Raw genomic sequence first — 20,103 nt, forward strand, 5'->3', positions numbered from 1 at the left:
ATGTTGAAAATATCGTTTAACAGTATCTTATATTATTATGTTTATGTTTGTGTATATATATTTTGCCAGTGTCTGCGATTGCCGTGCAAAGGTCTCAGTTGCAAATCTTGAGACGGGCCCAAAAAGTCTTTTCAGAGATTTTCTGTTAAAAAATTCTCAGAGATTGCCCGGAGTTAGGACGTTGATGTTGTAAAACTCCGTGCCTCGGAGTTGTCAGCCGTAAAGCCGTCAGTCCTGCGCCTGACTTCTTACTGGTCATGCCGCTGTCTCACCAGTCTATAAAAGTAAGGGAATAGAGAGTGTACCTATGTATTGTGTACACACCTGCACACTATAGACAAAGTCCTGCACAGTTGGCTGGTTTCAATGAAACTGGCTTTCTAGCCGAATCGGCCAAAAGGACATCAATAAGAAAAAATATTTTTCTTAGTCTATGACAACCATGGGCTTATATCTCTTCTATTTATTTATATATTTATTACCGCCTTACATTAACAGTATTTACTACACATTCTACTAAATTTAATAGTTCAATTTTTTTGCAATAAGTCCAAATAGGGCCCAGATTTGAATTGTAAAGCGAATGATGCCTCTTCCTTAATAAAAGTCTATCTTCTTCCACAAATGTACACTTTAACTAGGACCGTACTACTATCAAATAAATTAACCCAGCAATGGCAAACCAAGAGGAAATTTATGTTTCCGCACGGTCAAACCATAAATAATGTATTTCGACCATATGAAATATAGTCACTAATTATAACTGCAAGTTATGAACCCAAACCCTTTCCCTTGAAGCTTCGATAAATACTACTGATACAATATGTAGGTCCTTACTTATACAAAGCTTACTACCTCCATAATTCAATGACCTAAATCAAAATCGCAATCCCAAAATTGTTTGATAATGCTCGCGGCAGGAAATACGAAATACCGAAATATTACACGAACATTCGCAATATGCATTCAGTTTTCAGTACCATTATCGCTTAACAAGATTTGGAGAACATTATCGGTTCTAAATTCTGTCAATATTTCAATAATTAGGTCTCTATAGCTTTCATTTCAATTACTACCAAAACGATAATAACTGCAGTTCATGTTTAGTTATGATTCAATACATGTCTACTATACTTTTGGGACTATATTGCTAAACAGGTTTTAATGGAATATAATAAGATGAAAAAGTAATCAAATCTAAATGAATAAATGTTCAACGCTTTTGTTTATCTTGAACATAACCTAACACGTTATAGAGATTCGTACAATCAATCACAATTTCATCAAAACCAACCCCTTATTTCGTCACAATATACTATCAGGAAACAAAACAAAAATTAAATAACTTAATTCAATAATCATGTTAGAACATGTTATATTCAGTACACACGTCAAACGGTCGAACTAAAGCACCCTGTTCCCGACTTATTACTCTTTCGCGTGACTAAAAATATCAAACAGAAATCGATAGAACAAAGCGCTTTGAACTATCCCAATGTGATTGCAACAATGTACTCACTATTATTTATGCGGTGATATGCTAAATGTGCATTGAATAGAATTGTTTAATAAAGTTTATCGGATAGTTTTCGATTGTGATATGTGAATTGTAGAGCTTTGAATTTGAGAGTAGGTAGCCTTTGTTCAAGATAATATGGAAAAAGGGTTAGGTGTCACTTGCATCTGTAAAACAAGGGACAAACGTTTTTTACACGCGTCGTTACGGTTTTCTCCAGATTTTATTACTTGTCAAGAATCTGGGAATATCACGGATGTGGGCAAATGTGTATGCATAGAAAAGAACAAATTAAAAATACAGATAGCAGTATCATGTGCAAGTATGAATTCTCACACAAATTAAATGTGTTTTATGCCGCTAAACATAATCCTTGCTTTGATACTTATTAATAGAAGCCATGAGGCGTTAATTTTTATACTTACTCGTAGACACCTATAATTATGAGAACATGTAAATCAAAGGCGCCAATACGGATTACCTTCGTAATATAAAACAGAATCTGCTGATAAACACAATTTACAAAGCTTCATTAAAACAGGCGTAATCATATTCCCAGTAAACCGATATTATTGGTTATCAAAGATCCGACAAAACGTCAACATGCTTCATACAACCGACCTTTATCCATCGAACAGTGAAATTAATTACATCACTCATTGCTAATGAAGCCTGTTGGTTGCGAGACAACATTTGCACAGTACCCCCGCACCCCGCACCTCACCCCCTCCCTCGCCTGTACACGTCAGGATCAGCCTTTGTTCTGGTTTCACTGAAGCTATTATGAATCTCGAGTGTTTGTGCCCTTATTATGTTTGTGTATCGATATTTATTATGATGATGCGTGCGTTTGGCAGACACATGAAAGCTTCTGAATACAGTGACGTCCTTTCACGGACTACGAAAATGTTGGAACAAAAGTGTCAATTTGCGGGGCCAGATTAATTTGTATTAAGAGATTCTATAAATCATGGAACTACAATGCATTAACGGAATTGTGAAACTGCCTGGTACAGATTGTAACGATGAAATATAGCCATATCATAATTTTACTAGTTCGAACTGTGGTATGTATTCCTCAGAGGCTTAATTGTACAAATTATTAACTTTTGTATCTTTGATGGTAGTTTAAAGTTACAGTACTTAAATTGTTAACCTAGACAATATAGGTACATTAAAATCATGACCGCAACATGTCATTGTATAAAAAACGATATGCTCAAAGTCCCAACATAGGTTAAGAGAAGATAAAATAAGACCTTGCACTTTGAATATTGCACACAAAAATGTATTATATCGAAGATCCACAACATAAAACATTTTTGTCTTGCTTTCAAACTTGCCTATAAACTATCCGTCTTTAATCACTACACTCACCCTGTCGTTTAACTGTCCACCATTAATTTGTTTAATGAAAGGACATTTTATTTGAACAATCGTCGACCGTTGCCGTTACTACAAAACATTTGGGCTTTTTCCTTAACTAATGATGTTTGTCTTTTGGTTTTTCGGTTAAGTAAACAAGTGGCAACAAGTTTGACTGCAAATACGTGTAATTGGGTCAGCTATCAGGGATATTTCGGGGTTTCCTTGTGGACAGTTTACAAGCCCGTTTGATATAATGGTCACTCGCTGTAGAGTTGGGTATAAGCAATACTTGTAAATTTGATAAAATAGGTTAAGACCTATTTTGTTACAAAGAATGAAAGCTTATTCCAACAACCATAGGTTTGTGAGTACTTCCCACTTTTTCTCAACAATGTTTAGTCAGAAAATAAAGACATTCCAAAAAAAATCAGACTCCCGACTCCCCTGGTTTATTCTTACAATCTCTACCCTTTTTCAATGTACTAACATTTCATATATAGATAGGCCTTATATTTTACTACTACACTTCGAATAGTAACCAAACACCTGTGAATAAATAACTGTATATAACGACTGACATAGATGCGTGTAACAAAGTATTTTAATGAGATGACTGATGGACACACAATGCGATGGTAATGATGATATTCCTCTTATAACGATCCGTCGCGGTACTGTGCGCAACTAATAGAAGGTTTCTTATTAGATTTAACAATGTAACATACTTTATCCGATAAAAATATATTTTAGTAGCTGATGGGAGAACTTTAGACAATTTTTAAAGTACCCTGTGTCGTGATATGGGGTTATGATTAATCGCTTTGCACAATTATATCGTAACCAGCTAAAATCATTTAGTCGTGAGCAAAAAAAGAGGGTAACCCGGGCAGTTATTTCCGTGTTGTCTCATAGTGAAATTACGTATTGTTTAAATTTTGTCACATTGTTTACTGACTTTAATAAAAGAAGAAATCTAAATAGTTTTTATATCTCTATCGTTCAAAATTTGCACTGCCTCTATCTAAATAAAAATAAATACATGAATGCAAAAAACCAAATTTACGATGGATACTAGATATTTTCTCGATAAATAGACTAGATACTACTACTATAATATACTGAAATCTATAAATAGGAAAAATAATTAACTTTAAAATCTAAACAGGTCTAACAATCTAAATTTAAACACCAGTCCGAAATGACGAAAACTTTATTACGAAAAGTGTTGCAACAAAGATATATTGCAAATTGATATCATCCTCTTTTACAAAGGGCACTTGATCAGAATCTGACTGCAAATTAATTATCAATTTCGTACGAGTGCCTACGATTTAATCACTCACTATACGAAGTGTAATTACCGTCAATCTCTTGGCGATCCGAGTTTTGATTCAATGATATCGACATTATGCCAAGCTAATGAAGAATTATGTATTTTTTGGAAGTGAAATTATATAAATTTGAGAGTCTATGTAGTGTATTAGAATTATCTGTTTTTAAAACTTTAGGCCCATAATGTCAAAACAGAAATAAAATTAGTTTCTGAACTTCTCTATTGAATGAGTTTCGAACTTTAAAGGTTATATCTAAAGTATAAAGGACCTACACATACACACCCACATGCGTATTAAAGGTCGTGTTACACAAATTTCAAAATTTTGTCGCATTAACGTGAACTACGTGACGATTTTATTAAATATTTTGTAAATTTGAGACTTTAATTAATTTACTTTGTTAAATTAATTCGGTTTCAATAAACACTGGATAGATATCACACAAACCAAGATTAAGACAAATTATGTAGCTACCCCTTAAAACCCCAGTACATATTGACAAAATATATTTTTGACGCGTGTAACGTAGGTGGTTCTTATCTAGAAGTTTTACGATTTTGCTAATGTTAATGTTTTGAAATCAGTTCATTCAGGGTTGAAAAGTGTAACATAGATTGGCAGTATTATTTTGCGCTTTTGATTTTAGTAAAACTGTTTTGTAATAACTGGCAATTAACAATTAAAAGACACTTAAATACATTGAATAAGTAGACGCCGAGTATCATTGGCTAGCTGTTCTTTCGTCCAAAAAGATACTGAAACATAGATTCCCGAAAAAGCATCGCTTTTCTATCGCTCATGCGACAATAATTACTACACCAGAACAATGCATTTATCCTCAAAGTACAATAAATCCCGAAGGAAATAAACGAGAGAGATAACCGTCCAAGATAACTTGTTTCTAAGCAAAGCTATTCCGCGTCACCTCCCCGATGCTAGCAAATAACTTAATACAGGTAAATACATTCTAGTTTGTAGATATTTCACGTGTTACATTGCTCCGTATCACTGCATGCATTGCATTAGGTGGCCTTACTATAAGTTTTGGAATAACTTTTCTATAGTTCGAGTTCTTGTTTGTTCTTTATCGTGGTTCCATGTCCCTCTGCTGATCATGGAATTTTCTTAGATTCTCGGACCTCTCAGCAAACTTATTTATCCAGAGACACATCCAGATCGGCCAAGCATTTCCATTTAGGAGTCTCTTGTTGCTCATAATGATACTTATTAATTCAACTTACCGTACGCTCAGTGTATATAGTACACAGCTCTTCCAATCCACTTGAGTAATCTCTTTGGTAGCGAAATGTATATTAGCGAAATTTAAAAAAATAATTAAAAGCTATGCATAGGAAGAGAGACCCTGTCTAATAAGACATACGCCATATGTTCGTGATCATTGCCTATGAGCATCCGTAGAAGGCAATATTGCTCCCAAGTGCCAAATATGGTCTTAGACTTTATCAAAAGTTATAGATACTCGTTTGCAACTCGTTTCAAACGAAACTTTTAGTTGTTTCAATAGTAGTGTGCATGTCAGAGATCTGTATCGCGAGTAGCGCGCGCTCCCAGGTGTATCTAGTAATAAGGATGCAGATACATGAGACGACAACTGTGAAATTGCTTGATCGTGATGTATGCTACGACATTTGGCGGAGAATGAGTTTGTGTATCGAAAACTATCCTGAAATGTAGGTAAAGGAAAAAGATTCGAGGTTTTGTGGTAGGAATGAAATAAAGAACAATTTGTATTTTGTCGTAGACACAAATAATTTTACGTATTACTATTTTTTCGCTTGGAACAGGAGCAATTTCAGACTGAGAGGAAATCAGTAACATATTCTTAGTAGAAAGCATAATTTGTTAAGTTTGTTCATCGTCTAAAATAGCAACACCGCTCTTTAAACTGACTACCCAGATATTTTTTTATTTAACCTTTATAATCAAATTTTTAAGGAATTGACGCCATTAGGATTGATTGATTGACATTTAAGCACAGATAACATTGACCGTGGTCACAAAGCTGACTGAAACACAATATATAGCTCATTACAAAGACCAAACACATATTATTATATACGTTAGAATGATGTATACACATCAAGACCCTATTTATATTTTAATCCTACCGCAAGACAAAATGAAAAAAAAATTCGTTTACATACTCCCAACTTCTGCGGTGTGAAGGGAAATTAATTTCCGGTAATAAAATTGTTTTTTCCTCCTGACTACAAGAGCTGTGTCATGTTTGAAATAAATACACAAAGCAATAGCACAAAGTAAACGTTAGCGTAATAGTAAGGTATAATACGAAAAAAGTAAAATTATATTATTGTCTGATGACCGTTTGGAATCGAAGAATTTCCACAAATATTTCTTATAAATTCATTCTCGTGGTAAGAGTTCCCATGATAAAATTGAAGTCTAAAACTATTCAATTGCTCCATTTATCCAAAGCTCAGTTTCGTTTGAATGAGTTACAAATAGCCATACATACAAACCGCAACACTTACAATAAAAGCAGCCCTGCGCTGATTTTCTGCCTTTTATTTTATGGCACTGATAACTTTTGAATCAACATCGAAAAAAAATCGAACCTTACAAACTTTTTAGTGTCTAATACTAATATTTATTCACTATGAGGGCCAGTTTCAGAGTTTATGAAAAGGTATCAGATATCATATCAGCCAAAAAGGGCCAAGCAAATGTTTAAAAACCACTGTCATAATTTTGTCTGATCTGATCCAAAAATCAGAGACTGGATCTAAGGATCCTCAATGTTGCTATAAACAAGATAATTATATACCTCATGCCTACGTCTCTAGAGGCGGTGTCCACACAAACCAGACTGGCCACAGGGAGCTTGTTGTCTGACCACGAAGCTGGCCATCCGCCCAGTCGCAACTGGTAGTACTAAACATTTATAGGCTAGTCTGAAGGCACAATTACAATTAATTTACTTGTAGTAGGCGGTGGTAAGTGCTGTCTTAAGTCAGCACGCAGGTCTGCCGTACCTAGTTACCTAACTGTAGTGTTTATCAAGACTCCATAATTTGCGTTTTTATAAAATTAAATGATCTTGTTTTTTCACGTAATACTTAAAATACGAAATAGAGAGTTAAAATCAGGCAGGCGGCAGGTTGTATAAAAATTGACAAACTTTTTACTAGAAGGTAAATACACAATTCTACATCCGAACCTTCGTAACGTGATACCACATAATGATGATGACTTAAAAAAACTTATTGTTAAACCTCAACTAAGTCCGTCGTGATCGCATAAAAGCATAATAATATTTTAAACATATAACATTTGTATTTTGATTGGTAGTTACTGGATTCCACAAATTATTTTACATTGTTTATACAAATCATATGCAATATGATATATTTCTAACTCTAGGAACGTACAAAGACTGTAACAGTCGTATAAGAATATTTAATTCGTACTTCATTTAGTATTCAGGGTTGTCTGTTAATTTTCCGTTCACGTTTAAACCATTGCGAGAAAGCATTTCATATTCTTAACTCTGCAGGTTTGAAAATGTTCTTGAGCTTTTTTTCATCTGATACGGAGAAACCTTACCAAGATAGTATCTAGATACCATCCACCAGTACACCGTGAAATCCAGGGTTCAGTGCTCGTGTGAGACGAAAAAGTATTAATGTTTTGTGATGTAGAAACCAGTGTAATCTGCGCCGAAACGTCAAGCTATCAAACGTAAAATGTGTGTTCGCGCATATCTCCGTATTCTATAAACCACACATTGTATACTACGCAAAAGGAAAAAAAAAACATTTAGTATAAACGGACTGAATGTTCACTCACAAACATAGCTAATCCGCCACATACAAAGCAATCGCTATCGGTAATCTGCAGAAATGGCCGAACTTCCGTGGACCCTGGATCCTCGTCAAACAAACATTAGACAACTGATAAAAAGAGTTGGTTCCATTCCGAGTGATCCGGACCCAACGTCACTGGATATTGGCTTTGTTTGACGCTTCCACACCAAATGTCAATTGAACAGACGAAAGTAAAGTAATCAGTAGCGCGATTTTGTATAATTTGTACTGTCGAGTATCCAGAGTTTGACATGTAGAATGTACTGCCAAAATAGTTCCTACGACGTCCGTCGGAGGCACTGATCATATTTTCATACAAAATTTCCCGATGACAAACTGGTTGTCGGTAGTCGATAGTGGTAGAGAATTGAGCTATAGGATGCTATACTTTAATTGTATTTTGTTTGTAGGTACATTTCGTTTGATATACTTACCTACTTTAATTATACCTATTTCGTGTACAATATTTTTAATGGTAAAAGAAAACTCGAACATACGTGTGGCAAATTCGGAAAAAAACACAGACATCTATAGAGTTACTCATTTTCAAAACTCTGCAATCCAAGCAAAACTTCTGTACGATAAAAAACTTTCTTATTTAAATAGCATACCATCTTCTTTCTTTGAAGCCAAGACTATTGCTTGTTTTCATAATCAGTACATTCTACCACAATAAGATAAATCCATAAAAAAACTTGACGTAAAACAAATACCGTTAAAAGAGCGCTAACAATAAATACCGTATCGTCGTGTAACAATACCATCTGAACAAACCAGTCGGCATCGATCAGTGCATATTTCATCGCCCACACTCCATGTATTCCCATTTCATACGTATTTGGCGCAAACGCCAAATTCGATAAGTCGAACGCTTTGAGTACCACTCGAAATGCAGTTAATGGAATTACGCGACGCGCTCTGCGGTTTTGCGACGGCTAAATGAGTTTTCATGTATTGCCAACAATTTTATACGGGACGCATACATTACCGCATTATTGGTTCCTCTGTTATGATAATTGTGAATGCCTAATACGATGAATGTAAATAGACTGTAATGTTTAGAGAAACCCACTGGATATTGGATTTAAAGATTATGTCGGTGTTAAACCGCAAATATATTTTGATAAAACAAATAATGATTGCTTACCAAAATGCGTTTTTATTTAAACTACATAGTTTCCGCCGGCCATTTCGTCCGCGTTAAATGATTTCCTACAGTAAAAACTGACATGGGCCAATACCGTATTTTAGGTTACCTATTAACTATTTTTGCAATAATTATCATTAAAATCCGGTCGGTAGTATTTTTGGTGACAGGGTAATAGGGTAACATACATCCTCACAAACTTTCGTAATTCTAATATAAATAAGACTTAATTAAAGCTCAAATGTCATATATCGGTGTCAATAACAAAATTTAGAATCAGATGATCTAACAATTATTTTCAATGTTCAATATACTACAAGATCAGATAATAATACAAGATTTATTATTTCTTTCCCGTAGCGGTCACTTGTCCGTTACGTAAGATATTATGAATGCGACAATATGATTGCACATAGGCACGGCACGGGATGCAATACTACCATATAAAGACACGACAATGTAGATGCGTCGATAAAAAAATAATGTGAAGTAATCTGTAAAGATCCGTAGAAAAATATCTAGAATGACAATTATTTAATGTTACGATAATTGCGCAATATAAATCGATGCTTAGCATTACTAATATAACAAGGAGAAGATATTGTCGTATACATTGTCGTCTACATAATTATAATAAAATTAAATCACCCCGACTATTTATCTGCTTGCGATAAATTAAGATCGGCTTAACTTGTTTTCGGCGATTACATAGATGGGTAAAGCGATAAGATCACGCTTTTTCCCGTGAACCGCCACATTCTGCGATTCCTATACTTTTCCTTCATTCACAACCATACATCATAATATTATTTATTTATTTATTTATTTATTTATTTATTTAGGGAAAAACAAACAGTTACACACTTACATTGTTATAAAGTAATACAAATAGGTACTTCTTATATGTGAAACCAACAACGTTTTCCACGTCTTATACATAATTATTCTGAGAACTGTGCTCGAGTGAGACATGAAATGACTTTATTATTAATACATTTAAGTAATGTTATAAATTATATAAATAATAGGAAATGACATGCAAATAAATGAACATATATCACAATATAGAAGACCAAAGTTAAAATTACACAAACTGTAAACCATCAAGCTTTTCAATTATTTTATACCTGAACTGATCAGCTGATAAGACGAATAAATCCAGATCTGTAAAGTGATCATTGTAATTTTTGGCAATACGAGTTAGCGGTGCGCGGACTCCAGCATTTGTGCGAGAAGACCGAATAGCAAAAAGAGTATGTCCGCGCACTTCGCGTCTCACTACAGTTCTGGGGATGATATAGCACAAATTGCCAGCTAAATCTAAGCAATCGTATCGGTTATTGCATAAATCATATAAGAACATTGTCTCAAGAAAAAGGCGTCTGGCTCTTAAATCATGTAATTTGATAGTACTGTTTACGTCATTGATTAAGTTATGACCGCAACGGTATTGCATTGCTTTGATGAACTTACGCTGAATCCCTTCCAAGTTATAAATAAATATTATAAAGTAAGGGGTCTTAAATGCGATTGAAAATTAAAGGTTAGAATACCTCATTTGTTTACATGACGTTTCGATTGAATTACATCGACCGTGGTCACGTGCTGACTCAGTCTCAGTCTCACATTATAATATTATGTGTACAAGTCGCGAAAGTTTATAATCCATACATCATGTCGAACAGAAATAAAATCTTAATTTACTAATGTATCCTCAAATAGTAATGCAACGTAATGGCTTAAAAACTTTAAATGCATACCAAATCAACACACCAATTAATTTCGTTGCCGCAGAAGATTAGCGCAAATAAAACAATAATGACACTTCATACAAATTCGCTTTTACTTGATGACTATGTAGCGTGACTGGACACATTTATCGGTATATGCATGCATAACATTTAAGTACCTAAGTGAAATAAATTGGACTTATACAAGGCATTTGACGCCGTCTGCTATTTCGAGGTCGAGGTCAGACTATGTTGATTCCAATGGTGTCGAATATTAACCTGAATTTACGTAATATGATTAATATTTAATTTAGAACACATACAACACATAATATCACGCCTGTTATACCTACCCGAAGTTTTAGACTGAGATGGAAGGCATACACTCACAATTTGCCATAAACAATGTTTGACCCATGTTACAGTTGCGAGCCTATTGCCATTTACCGGGCACGTTACCAAGCTCTGGGCTACTATTGATAAAGATTCAATTAAAAATAAGAAAGAAAAATAAAAGAAATTTTAATTGATGATCCATATACATTAATATGCAAGTTCACCAAAAATAAGAAACAATTTTCAAAAACTACAAACTTTCAATGCTTAGTGTAAGTTCATTCATTAGTAATGTTATGACTGAGTAGTAACAACTTTTTATGACTGCATATAATTAGCATTACGATCGTTTGTCTAATCGTTTTACACGTTTACTATTAACAAGTGCAATGACCTCTCCGTGTCTAAAACGCGTACTAGTATAATTACCACTTATGACCAAGAATTTTAATCGTAACGTATAACGTATTTTAGCTGCATTTTTTAGTAAGTGGTGCGGATGAAACTATATGTCTGTTTAATCCGTAAAAAATACGAGATAATTTAATTATAGACTTATACAGAGTGGAAATAATTTTGGCCATTGAGGGAAATTATGAACTTAGACTCTTAATAAAATTAGTACTTGAACTTTTATTACTTGATGTGGTGTTCAAATTCACACGTAGCTACGATTATTTTAAAGTCTAGTACTTCGATTAGAGCCTTCAACTTCCGTCAGCTGACTGTTACAAGACCCGGCAGTACGGTTACAGCACAGATATCTGATACCCTTAGTAACTGTTATATCACTTGCATATGACTGATAATATTATTAAAAAGGATGTAAGTAAGACAATTGATACGCGTCACTATCACTAAGAAAACCATGCTACCCACTGCATCTGACTGCCTGTTCGCGATAAACTCAAAACCATCATATTGATTGTTGTATGGTTTTTTTGAGTATGAAATGATCTGTGGGAAGGTTTAAGTGTGGGATTTTAAAGTTTATTTTAGAAATGAGCTAAAATGTGATAATTATACAAATTAATTATTGACGAAGATGTCAAAATATTGTATCGCTGCAATTTAGGCAGAATAAGTTACCGGTACCTTATTATATTTAATGCATTAATAAAACCACAGAAAGACTGTACAAAAGGATCTTTTTATTTAAAAGAATTTACATTCATGCGACTAGAGGTAAAAAATTGGCAGTGTTAGAGATGTTTTCATTTTGTTTGCTTATTGACTATATTAACTTAGTTCCTGGAGGGAGGGGGAGGGTGGGTCCTGATGTACTCGATAGCCCTGACGATGTATTCGGGGATGGGCTGGGGAGGAGGGGGGGTGGGGAGGTGGTTGCCCTGTAACAAGAACACAAAAATATTAGAAAATATTCAAATACCACAGTAGCGAAGGAAATAAATAGGCGGCAAGACCCATCACCGTCCCTGAGCAAAGGTCTTCTCAGTAGGGAGTGTTTTAACCTTGACTTTACCACGCGGGCAAGTGCGTTTGGGATTTTGTGCTCCCGCAACTACTGTTTGCAAGAACTCTCTTTCATGCAAGATTGTGTCACGATGTTTTTATTCACCGTTTCAACTGTCATTTAGATTTAAATATTTTCTTGTAAAAACTAGAGTGTATTATAATTACCGAAGGCTGGTATCCGAACTCGTTGGCGATGTAGCTGGTCTGGATGGGGGTACCATCGGGAGCGGTGTAAGAGTTGGAGCCCTGGACTTCGATAGCCTCATCCTCCTGTAAAAATAAATATATTAAATAACACATTACTTTATAATCTGCAAACCTATTGGTATATGAATGTTGTTCCTGATCAACCCATAATAGAAGACAAACAAATGACTATATTCTAGATAACATATAAGTATAAAAGGCAGAAAGTCTTTCATATACCGCTGCCATTAAGTAAATTATTTTTTTAAAAAATTTTATATAGAATTAGAATCTCAGTAGTTACAAGTCTTTACATTTAACCAAATCTCTATAAAAACGCAATAAACATAATCCAAACAAGGTTACACCACGCATTAGAATCAAATGAGATTATAATTCTAATTGACTACATATATTATTATCTTAAAATATTTCCACTATTGCGTATACAATTGACCTTAAACGAAATATCAAGGCTTTTACTTAGGTATATAAATGTAATATATTTCATATGCAACATCATTTAGATTTACTTAAATCGAAATGTCAACTTTGTGGCCTTGATTTTTATACACGTATTGGAAATGGGACTATTATTAATGTATTATTTAATATTCATATAAAATAAGCTCTTCTATGGATACAATTGTATATTATTTTACATTTAATAAAGCCTAAGTTTACTTTTCGACTTTCGATGCAACAAAAATGTGCAATAAAAAAAAGTACTTACGCGGCCAACGTTCTTCAAGACTCCGCTTTCCTGGGCAGCGATACCATTGCTGGTCTCGTAAGCGTATTGGTATTGGTCGGGGAGAACATCAGCGTCTTGCCTCAGGATCTGGGCATCGGCGTCAGGGTGACGAAGGTGGGATACATCAGCGGCAACAACGGCCACGACGGCAAGAAGAGCAACGAAGGATTTCTGTAAAACAATCTTTTCTATCAATAATCTTCATTGGAAACATCCAAAAAAACTTTAATTTTTCGTTTCATTAATTTGAATGATATATTAAAATTTATCCAGATTTCCCGTTTTAATCACGATCACTTAATGAACAATTGTTTCGTAGGTGTGTATGACTACGTTGAGCGGTCACATGGGCGCCACTCTCAAATACCAGCGGAATGATGCAACTGAATCTTCACTCACCATCTTGTGTGTGTCAAAGTTAACAGACGATGTGTAACTGTGATTATAAAATAAACGAGCCGCGTTATATACTCGACCCTCTTCGTTCGTATATGGTTCTAAGCATCGGCATTTGCATTATTTTGCAACAAAGAAGCTTTGGTCTTCAATATGATTTGTTAGTTTACAAGGTGAACGCGATTCGGTGATTTTTCTGTGGAATCACATCCGCATTCGATTTCTGTTTTTTTTTTTCATTATCGATCCTCAGTCGGCTCAAACGTGTCATTTGTGGTGATTATTTATTGTGAACTTTGAATCAGAGTTATAGTAGGTACCAATTTAAGGAATATAAGTTCATAGAAATATTAAGCATAAAAATAAGTCCGAGAATTATTAAAGCGTAATCGCGTTTTTATTTTTTCTTAGTGGATAAAATGTGGTATAAGCGTATAATTGAGTTCATACATTTTTTTGTTCAATAGTTTTTTTATAAATAGATTATTTTCTTCGAAACGTATTTATGATGTTTTTTGGTAGTAATATCTAATGCAATATTTCCCTAAAATAAAATACTTAATTCAATAATTTTCTTCAGATATAAAGGTGTAAAAGTATTTGTGATTATATTGCAGTCACGTTTGTTATTGTGTTCAGCTTGTACATTCTTCACACATGTAACTATTTCTGTATTTTGCCCTAAAGCTAAGTGATGCTCTAATTCTCTTCTGCAGAAGGGTATATAAATTCATGCACAGACATTCGTCTTAGTATTCCTACAAAATTAAAAAAATATCATTTTACTTGCACGTTATCGGGTTAGGAATTTCCAAAAAAATACTATGAACGATTTGAAAGTCTCGTGAAAATGTTACTAGGAAAATCTATTCAAGTTTGTGTTCTGCTAATAATAATATTTTTTTTGTATCATAAAATATATGATTCCCTATTGTGTAGTCAAGATATGAAGATGTTTGTAAAGCATCTAGTTTTCTTATTAAACTAAAAACCGTTGACTGTGATTTCTATAAATAAATCAAGACAAATTCTTTGAAACAGTTAGTCACTAAAATAATTTTTGCATGATGTTTGTTAGAACAATTAATAATAAAATAAGTGCCGGAAATATTTATCAAAATAATGAGATTGAGTTCATTTATGAGAAAGAATAAAAGAAATCTATAAATTATGTAGGCATTAGGCATATTTAAAGCATGTGCATATTATATTTATGTATGTAGAGCACTAATAAAAAAATATTAATATCAATTAAATTGATTGGCTGATTAAACTATTGGCACAAAAAAAATAACAAACACACAGAATTAAATTAAAAGTGGTTATTTGTAAAACATAGCTAATGTTCTCTTTCATTACTCTTTTGATCACTCTTCACATAGGCTCTAACGATTTCCCGTGTTATCCGAGGTAAGGAGATCTATAACCACATTTTCTATGCTCCAGACTCCAGGCGTTCAGAATTTCATACAGATATATTTAGAAACAGTACTTGGGCTTCGCTTGGGAACTCTTGAACTCGAGCAATCAGCGCAGCAATTGCATTAGTTACCAAAAAGTGTTACGCAGCTGCACCTAAAGGTTCAATATTTTGCAAACGTTATAAGTAAGTGATTTATGATTTGGCGATGTCAGTTCTGTAATGAGGAGAATGTTGGGACATAGTATTTGACGAAATCATTACCAGTATTGTTATTTATTTATCGTACGTTTAACCTAGTGTCAAAGTTGTTCAAGCTGATCGACCTTTGACATGACTTGACGACAACCACCGGGACTGACTTGAACCAGCCTTAAAAAGATCGGAGGCCCAGCTTGTCTTCTTAGTGACCACCCATCTACAAAGTGCCCGCCCTAAGGTTGCTTAACCCAGCCATCGAGTACCGGCGCCACTGGCTATAAGTGAGAGGTATTATGATCGAACGCAACGCCGCAGATGACAATTGTTCGGTAATGAGTTATGTACATACACGTGTACAACAGGACGTACATATTGTATAGTGACACTAAAGTTATTACTTTTACTATGACAATACTGTATAAAGTTTATGGAATACTCAGTTGTGAAACGGTTTGTAGTTTAGAATAGTTGTTGTAAGAACCAAATTTGCGTCATTGAAAGGGAAATTATTTCTGTCCATCTCTTTACTGGGGTCGTCTTTTCCGTTTTACAGGATTAATGGTTAATGTCCGGGTGTAACGGATTCCTACGCATAACAATCATTATTGTGTGTTCTGTGGCGTTAGAGGCAAATGACGATTACAAGTAAAGTGCTATTATAGAGGATGTCCTCTTGATATGTTGTCTATGTTTTTGGTAACGTGCCCGGAATATGTGTTGCAATTTAGTACATGTCTACCTATACCTTCGGATGTAACAAAAATATTAGGTCGGGGAAAAAATCTTTTCGCATTATAGTATGTATGAACTTGTAATAAAATCTATTTGGTTTCAAGAATCACAAATGAGTACACGGTTCATAAGCTTTCTTTCAGTGAGCTCGAGAGGTACCCAAATATCGAGCTTTTTTGTGTAGAGAAAAGATTGTATTACAAGTTCATACATACTATAATGCGAAAAGACTTAATATATAATAGGATACTTGCCGTGGTCAGCCTGCGACCACGGTGACTGCAACCTGCGCCGAAACGTTATGCATTTTAAGGTAAAATGCGTGTTCGCGTTAATTCCCGTATCCTATTATATAATAAACATGCAACGCGAGAGCGATAAGACTTTTTCCCCGACCTAATATAACCAGAAATAAAGGAAAAAAAAGTGATAATATTAGAACGAGAGGATTTCTATAATTTATTTGTGACATAAAACTTCGGTCGATTGTTATCGCGCAACGGTCGCGCCTCCAGGCAGTGTGAACTAGTAACACACAAGGTAAGCCAGTAACCTCACTGGTGAAGATTCTGACCAGCCGGTTGAAGGTTCTATATAAAGAATTGAAGTGAATTAATTGAATCGAATTCCATAAAGGAAATAATAAATTGTTAAATGTTTTTATGATTATGTTTTCATTGTGCATTGTAATTTTATTATTTTGCGAGATCCCGAGAAATGAGTGATAATTGTGAAATTAGTGTATATTCGCGCTTAACTTCTGAACAACTAAACTGAATAGGATATTTTTATGTTTGTTACTGTTGGGAGAAGGTTTGTATGTTTATCAGAATTCCTAGGGATAATTTTTTTCTAAACTCGGACGAAGGATAGCCAGTCCGCTAGTTTTATATAAACCTGTAACAACATATTTATAAGACGACTAAAAAAGGGAGTCCTTAATCCGACACAAGCCTTTCTTTATTTTCGTTCCCCGATTTCTCGAAGAAGCGTGGACTGATTTCGAAAATTCTTCTTTTGTTTGAATATGTGTACTTTGACGTTGGTTCTATATCCATGAGTTCATACAAATCTTAGAGAAGTTTTCATTGCAGTGATAACACGATAACTAATTCTAAACGATATTGCATGAATTAAGTTCTTAACGAATGACCACACACGTAGTTCGAATGTAATCGGTGAGTAAAAGTATCTTTAAAATTACATAAATTTACATAAGGCATATCTTGATAATGAAAGTGTCATTGAGAACACAGAATTTTTCTTATAAGTATAAATAAAAACATAATATGTATGTATGTTCGTTAATAAGTCATGTTGTTGTATATATATTAATTTAATTTAACTTATTGTTTTCTTATCTTCTTTCTAAATGTTTTTATAATTTTGAATTCTTTCTTTTCTTGTTAATTAGTTTAGTATAATAGCATGTATGTAAAGTTATGTTATAATGTAATAAATAAAAACAAGACATGTACGTTAGTAACTGTTTCGACTACTAATGTGGCACACGGATAGTTTTTTATTAACTTTTGTTCAAGAAATCTTTCCACATCAACGAAATCAGCACTAGGATTCTAACTCAAGACCTTCTGACCAACGGTAAATTAGATACATAGGCATACAGATCAAATGCTACATAAATATTTTCGTTTTTATATCTCAACCGTTACAAATAAAACACATAACTAGAATACTATTTTTAAGTATCAAAATGAAAAAAAAAACTTATTATAAAAAGTAAATCTGTTTTACAGACTTATTTATATCACACACTAGATTATTATGTATGAACTTAGCGCCATTATATTATCTTTGGCAATTTATTGTCACGTTTAGCATAACAGCTATGGCAAACTAGGTTGTATAATAACTTGTTGCTAACCTATCACCTATTACTATAATGTAACGGTGGGGAAAGACTATTATCATCTACAAATTCGATATTTTTATAAAACTCTTCTTTCTCGATTGCCATGGCTGTCTGATTCCTATATGAGGGGATTCTTATTTTTTATTCTCAGGGTAAGTAAAAAGGTTCATTACGAAGTTTCCTAATAAAATAAGTACAATAATTTCTGTCATACTATGAAATCGCTATAGATTTAAAAACCACAAGGATGCATTAGTCGCGACTACGGAAACTCAGTGTAGGGCCACACCTGACACCTGTTCGGCGATGGAATGCTCAGCGCTAAGGATGTTACATACATAGATGGCTAAATGAACACAGCCACTGTTCAACGGAATGTTCGGCGCCGAACGTAGCGCAAGTGTGTCGCTAGACTCAGTTCAGCCGGTTCTTGAAGCAGACATGTTTCACAAAAGTGCAATCACGTGCTATCAAAGGTCACACACATTGTTACATAACGAAGACAGATGGCTAGTTTATCGCCTGATACACCAGAATAACCCGTTTTATTCATTATCATCGGGAATTTTTCGTCTTAATGCAAATCGTTTCGTAGAATATTCCACCGTTGCGATAGTGGACAGGTGGGTATTATTATTTTCCTGTATACTTACCTGAAAAAGGACATATATAATTCATATAACTCAATATAGATACGGGCTGAAATTACTGCGCTTTATGCAATTGTGTATAATAAAATATATTACTTACTGCCAATTAATCTTGAAACAAAATTTTGCAAGTAACCATGCTATTGTTAGCATGATTAGTCGCAAACTTTTGTTCCGTTCTCTATATTGCCTGTAACTAAAATATTTTATAACATAACAAATACGGTACTATATCTTGGGAGGGGCTATATTAAGTTTAATAAAGGAACAACGGTAGTGGTGTGACGCTACAGAATGTCATCGTTTTTACTTTTCTTAGAAAACCTGAACTAAATAAATGTCAGTATAATAATAGACTAATTTTAAAATACGTCATTGTTATAAAAAGCTGAACAAATAAGCGGAAAACACCGTATTTTAGTAAACTGGTTTGATGAAGATAGGTTATTGGGGTGAATAATTATAACCATGATAGAATTGGTGACTCTAGTTTTCTGTTAACCTTTAGATCAAGATGAACATTGAACACGAATGGTTGATTCAACGATTTTTTGGTAAAACCAGGTGAAACGACTTTTGATATTTAGGTTTATTTGAACTTTTTAATAAAGTTATTTTACTTTTCACTGCTCTAATTATAATAAAATGCTGACTTCAAAGCAAATTGTCACATTATACTATTAGCTCCACGAAACAAACATGCCTCCTTTCCTTTTACACTTTCAGGCAAGTATGTCATCATGTCGTAAGGACGAAGGAACATTTCTTTCATAACTGATATCTCCAAAACCTAGCAGTGGTCAGTGTATTGGTCCAGGCTGGCTCTATATTTAGGTTAGACTAAAATACTTAGATTTTTTCGACTGAATAACCGAACAGTAACGTCAAACGCCAATTAGTAAATTGTATTATTACTAAAGGAGAACTAAACACATAATTATCTTAATAGTAGTACCTGTGAGTTGTAGTAATAGGCAAAAGAAGATGCAAGAAGTTGTTTAATTAGTTACGTCCAAATTTAGCTAAAACGACCACAACTATTCAGGTTAATCGTACATTAATTATGCAAATATTTAAGTGTCAATACCAAGGTGGACTGAACACACTGAGATAAAATTCTTCAACTTCAACGCTAATGC

The 20,103-nt window shown here is 34.0% G+C and overlaps 1 protein-coding gene across 1 annotated transcript; it reads right to left on the reverse strand.

Moving 5' to 3' along the window:
* Window positions 1-12,407: 12,407 nt before the first annotated feature.
* On the reverse strand, window positions 12,408-14,246 carry LOC142977603 (larval cuticle protein LCP-17-like). Its single transcript, XM_076121588.1, has 4 exons — window positions 14,092-14,246; window positions 13,672-13,863; window positions 12,918-13,022; window positions 12,408-12,625 (listed from the first exon to the last, which is right to left on the reverse strand). The coding sequence occupies exons 1-4, from the start codon at window positions 14,092-14,094 to the stop codon at window positions 12,521-12,523; spliced, it is 405 nt and encodes a 134-aa protein (XP_075977703.1). The 5' UTR covers window positions 14,095-14,246; the 3' UTR covers window positions 12,408-12,520.
* Window positions 14,247-20,103: the final 5,857 nt, after the last annotated feature.

The sequence above is a fragment of the Anticarsia gemmatalis genome, chromosome 13, assembly GCF_050436995.1.
Source record: "Anticarsia gemmatalis isolate Benzon Research Colony breed Stoneville strain chromosome 13, ilAntGemm2 primary, whole genome shotgun sequence".
Taxonomy (NCBI): domain Eukaryota; kingdom Metazoa; phylum Arthropoda; class Insecta; order Lepidoptera; family Erebidae; genus Anticarsia; species Anticarsia gemmatalis.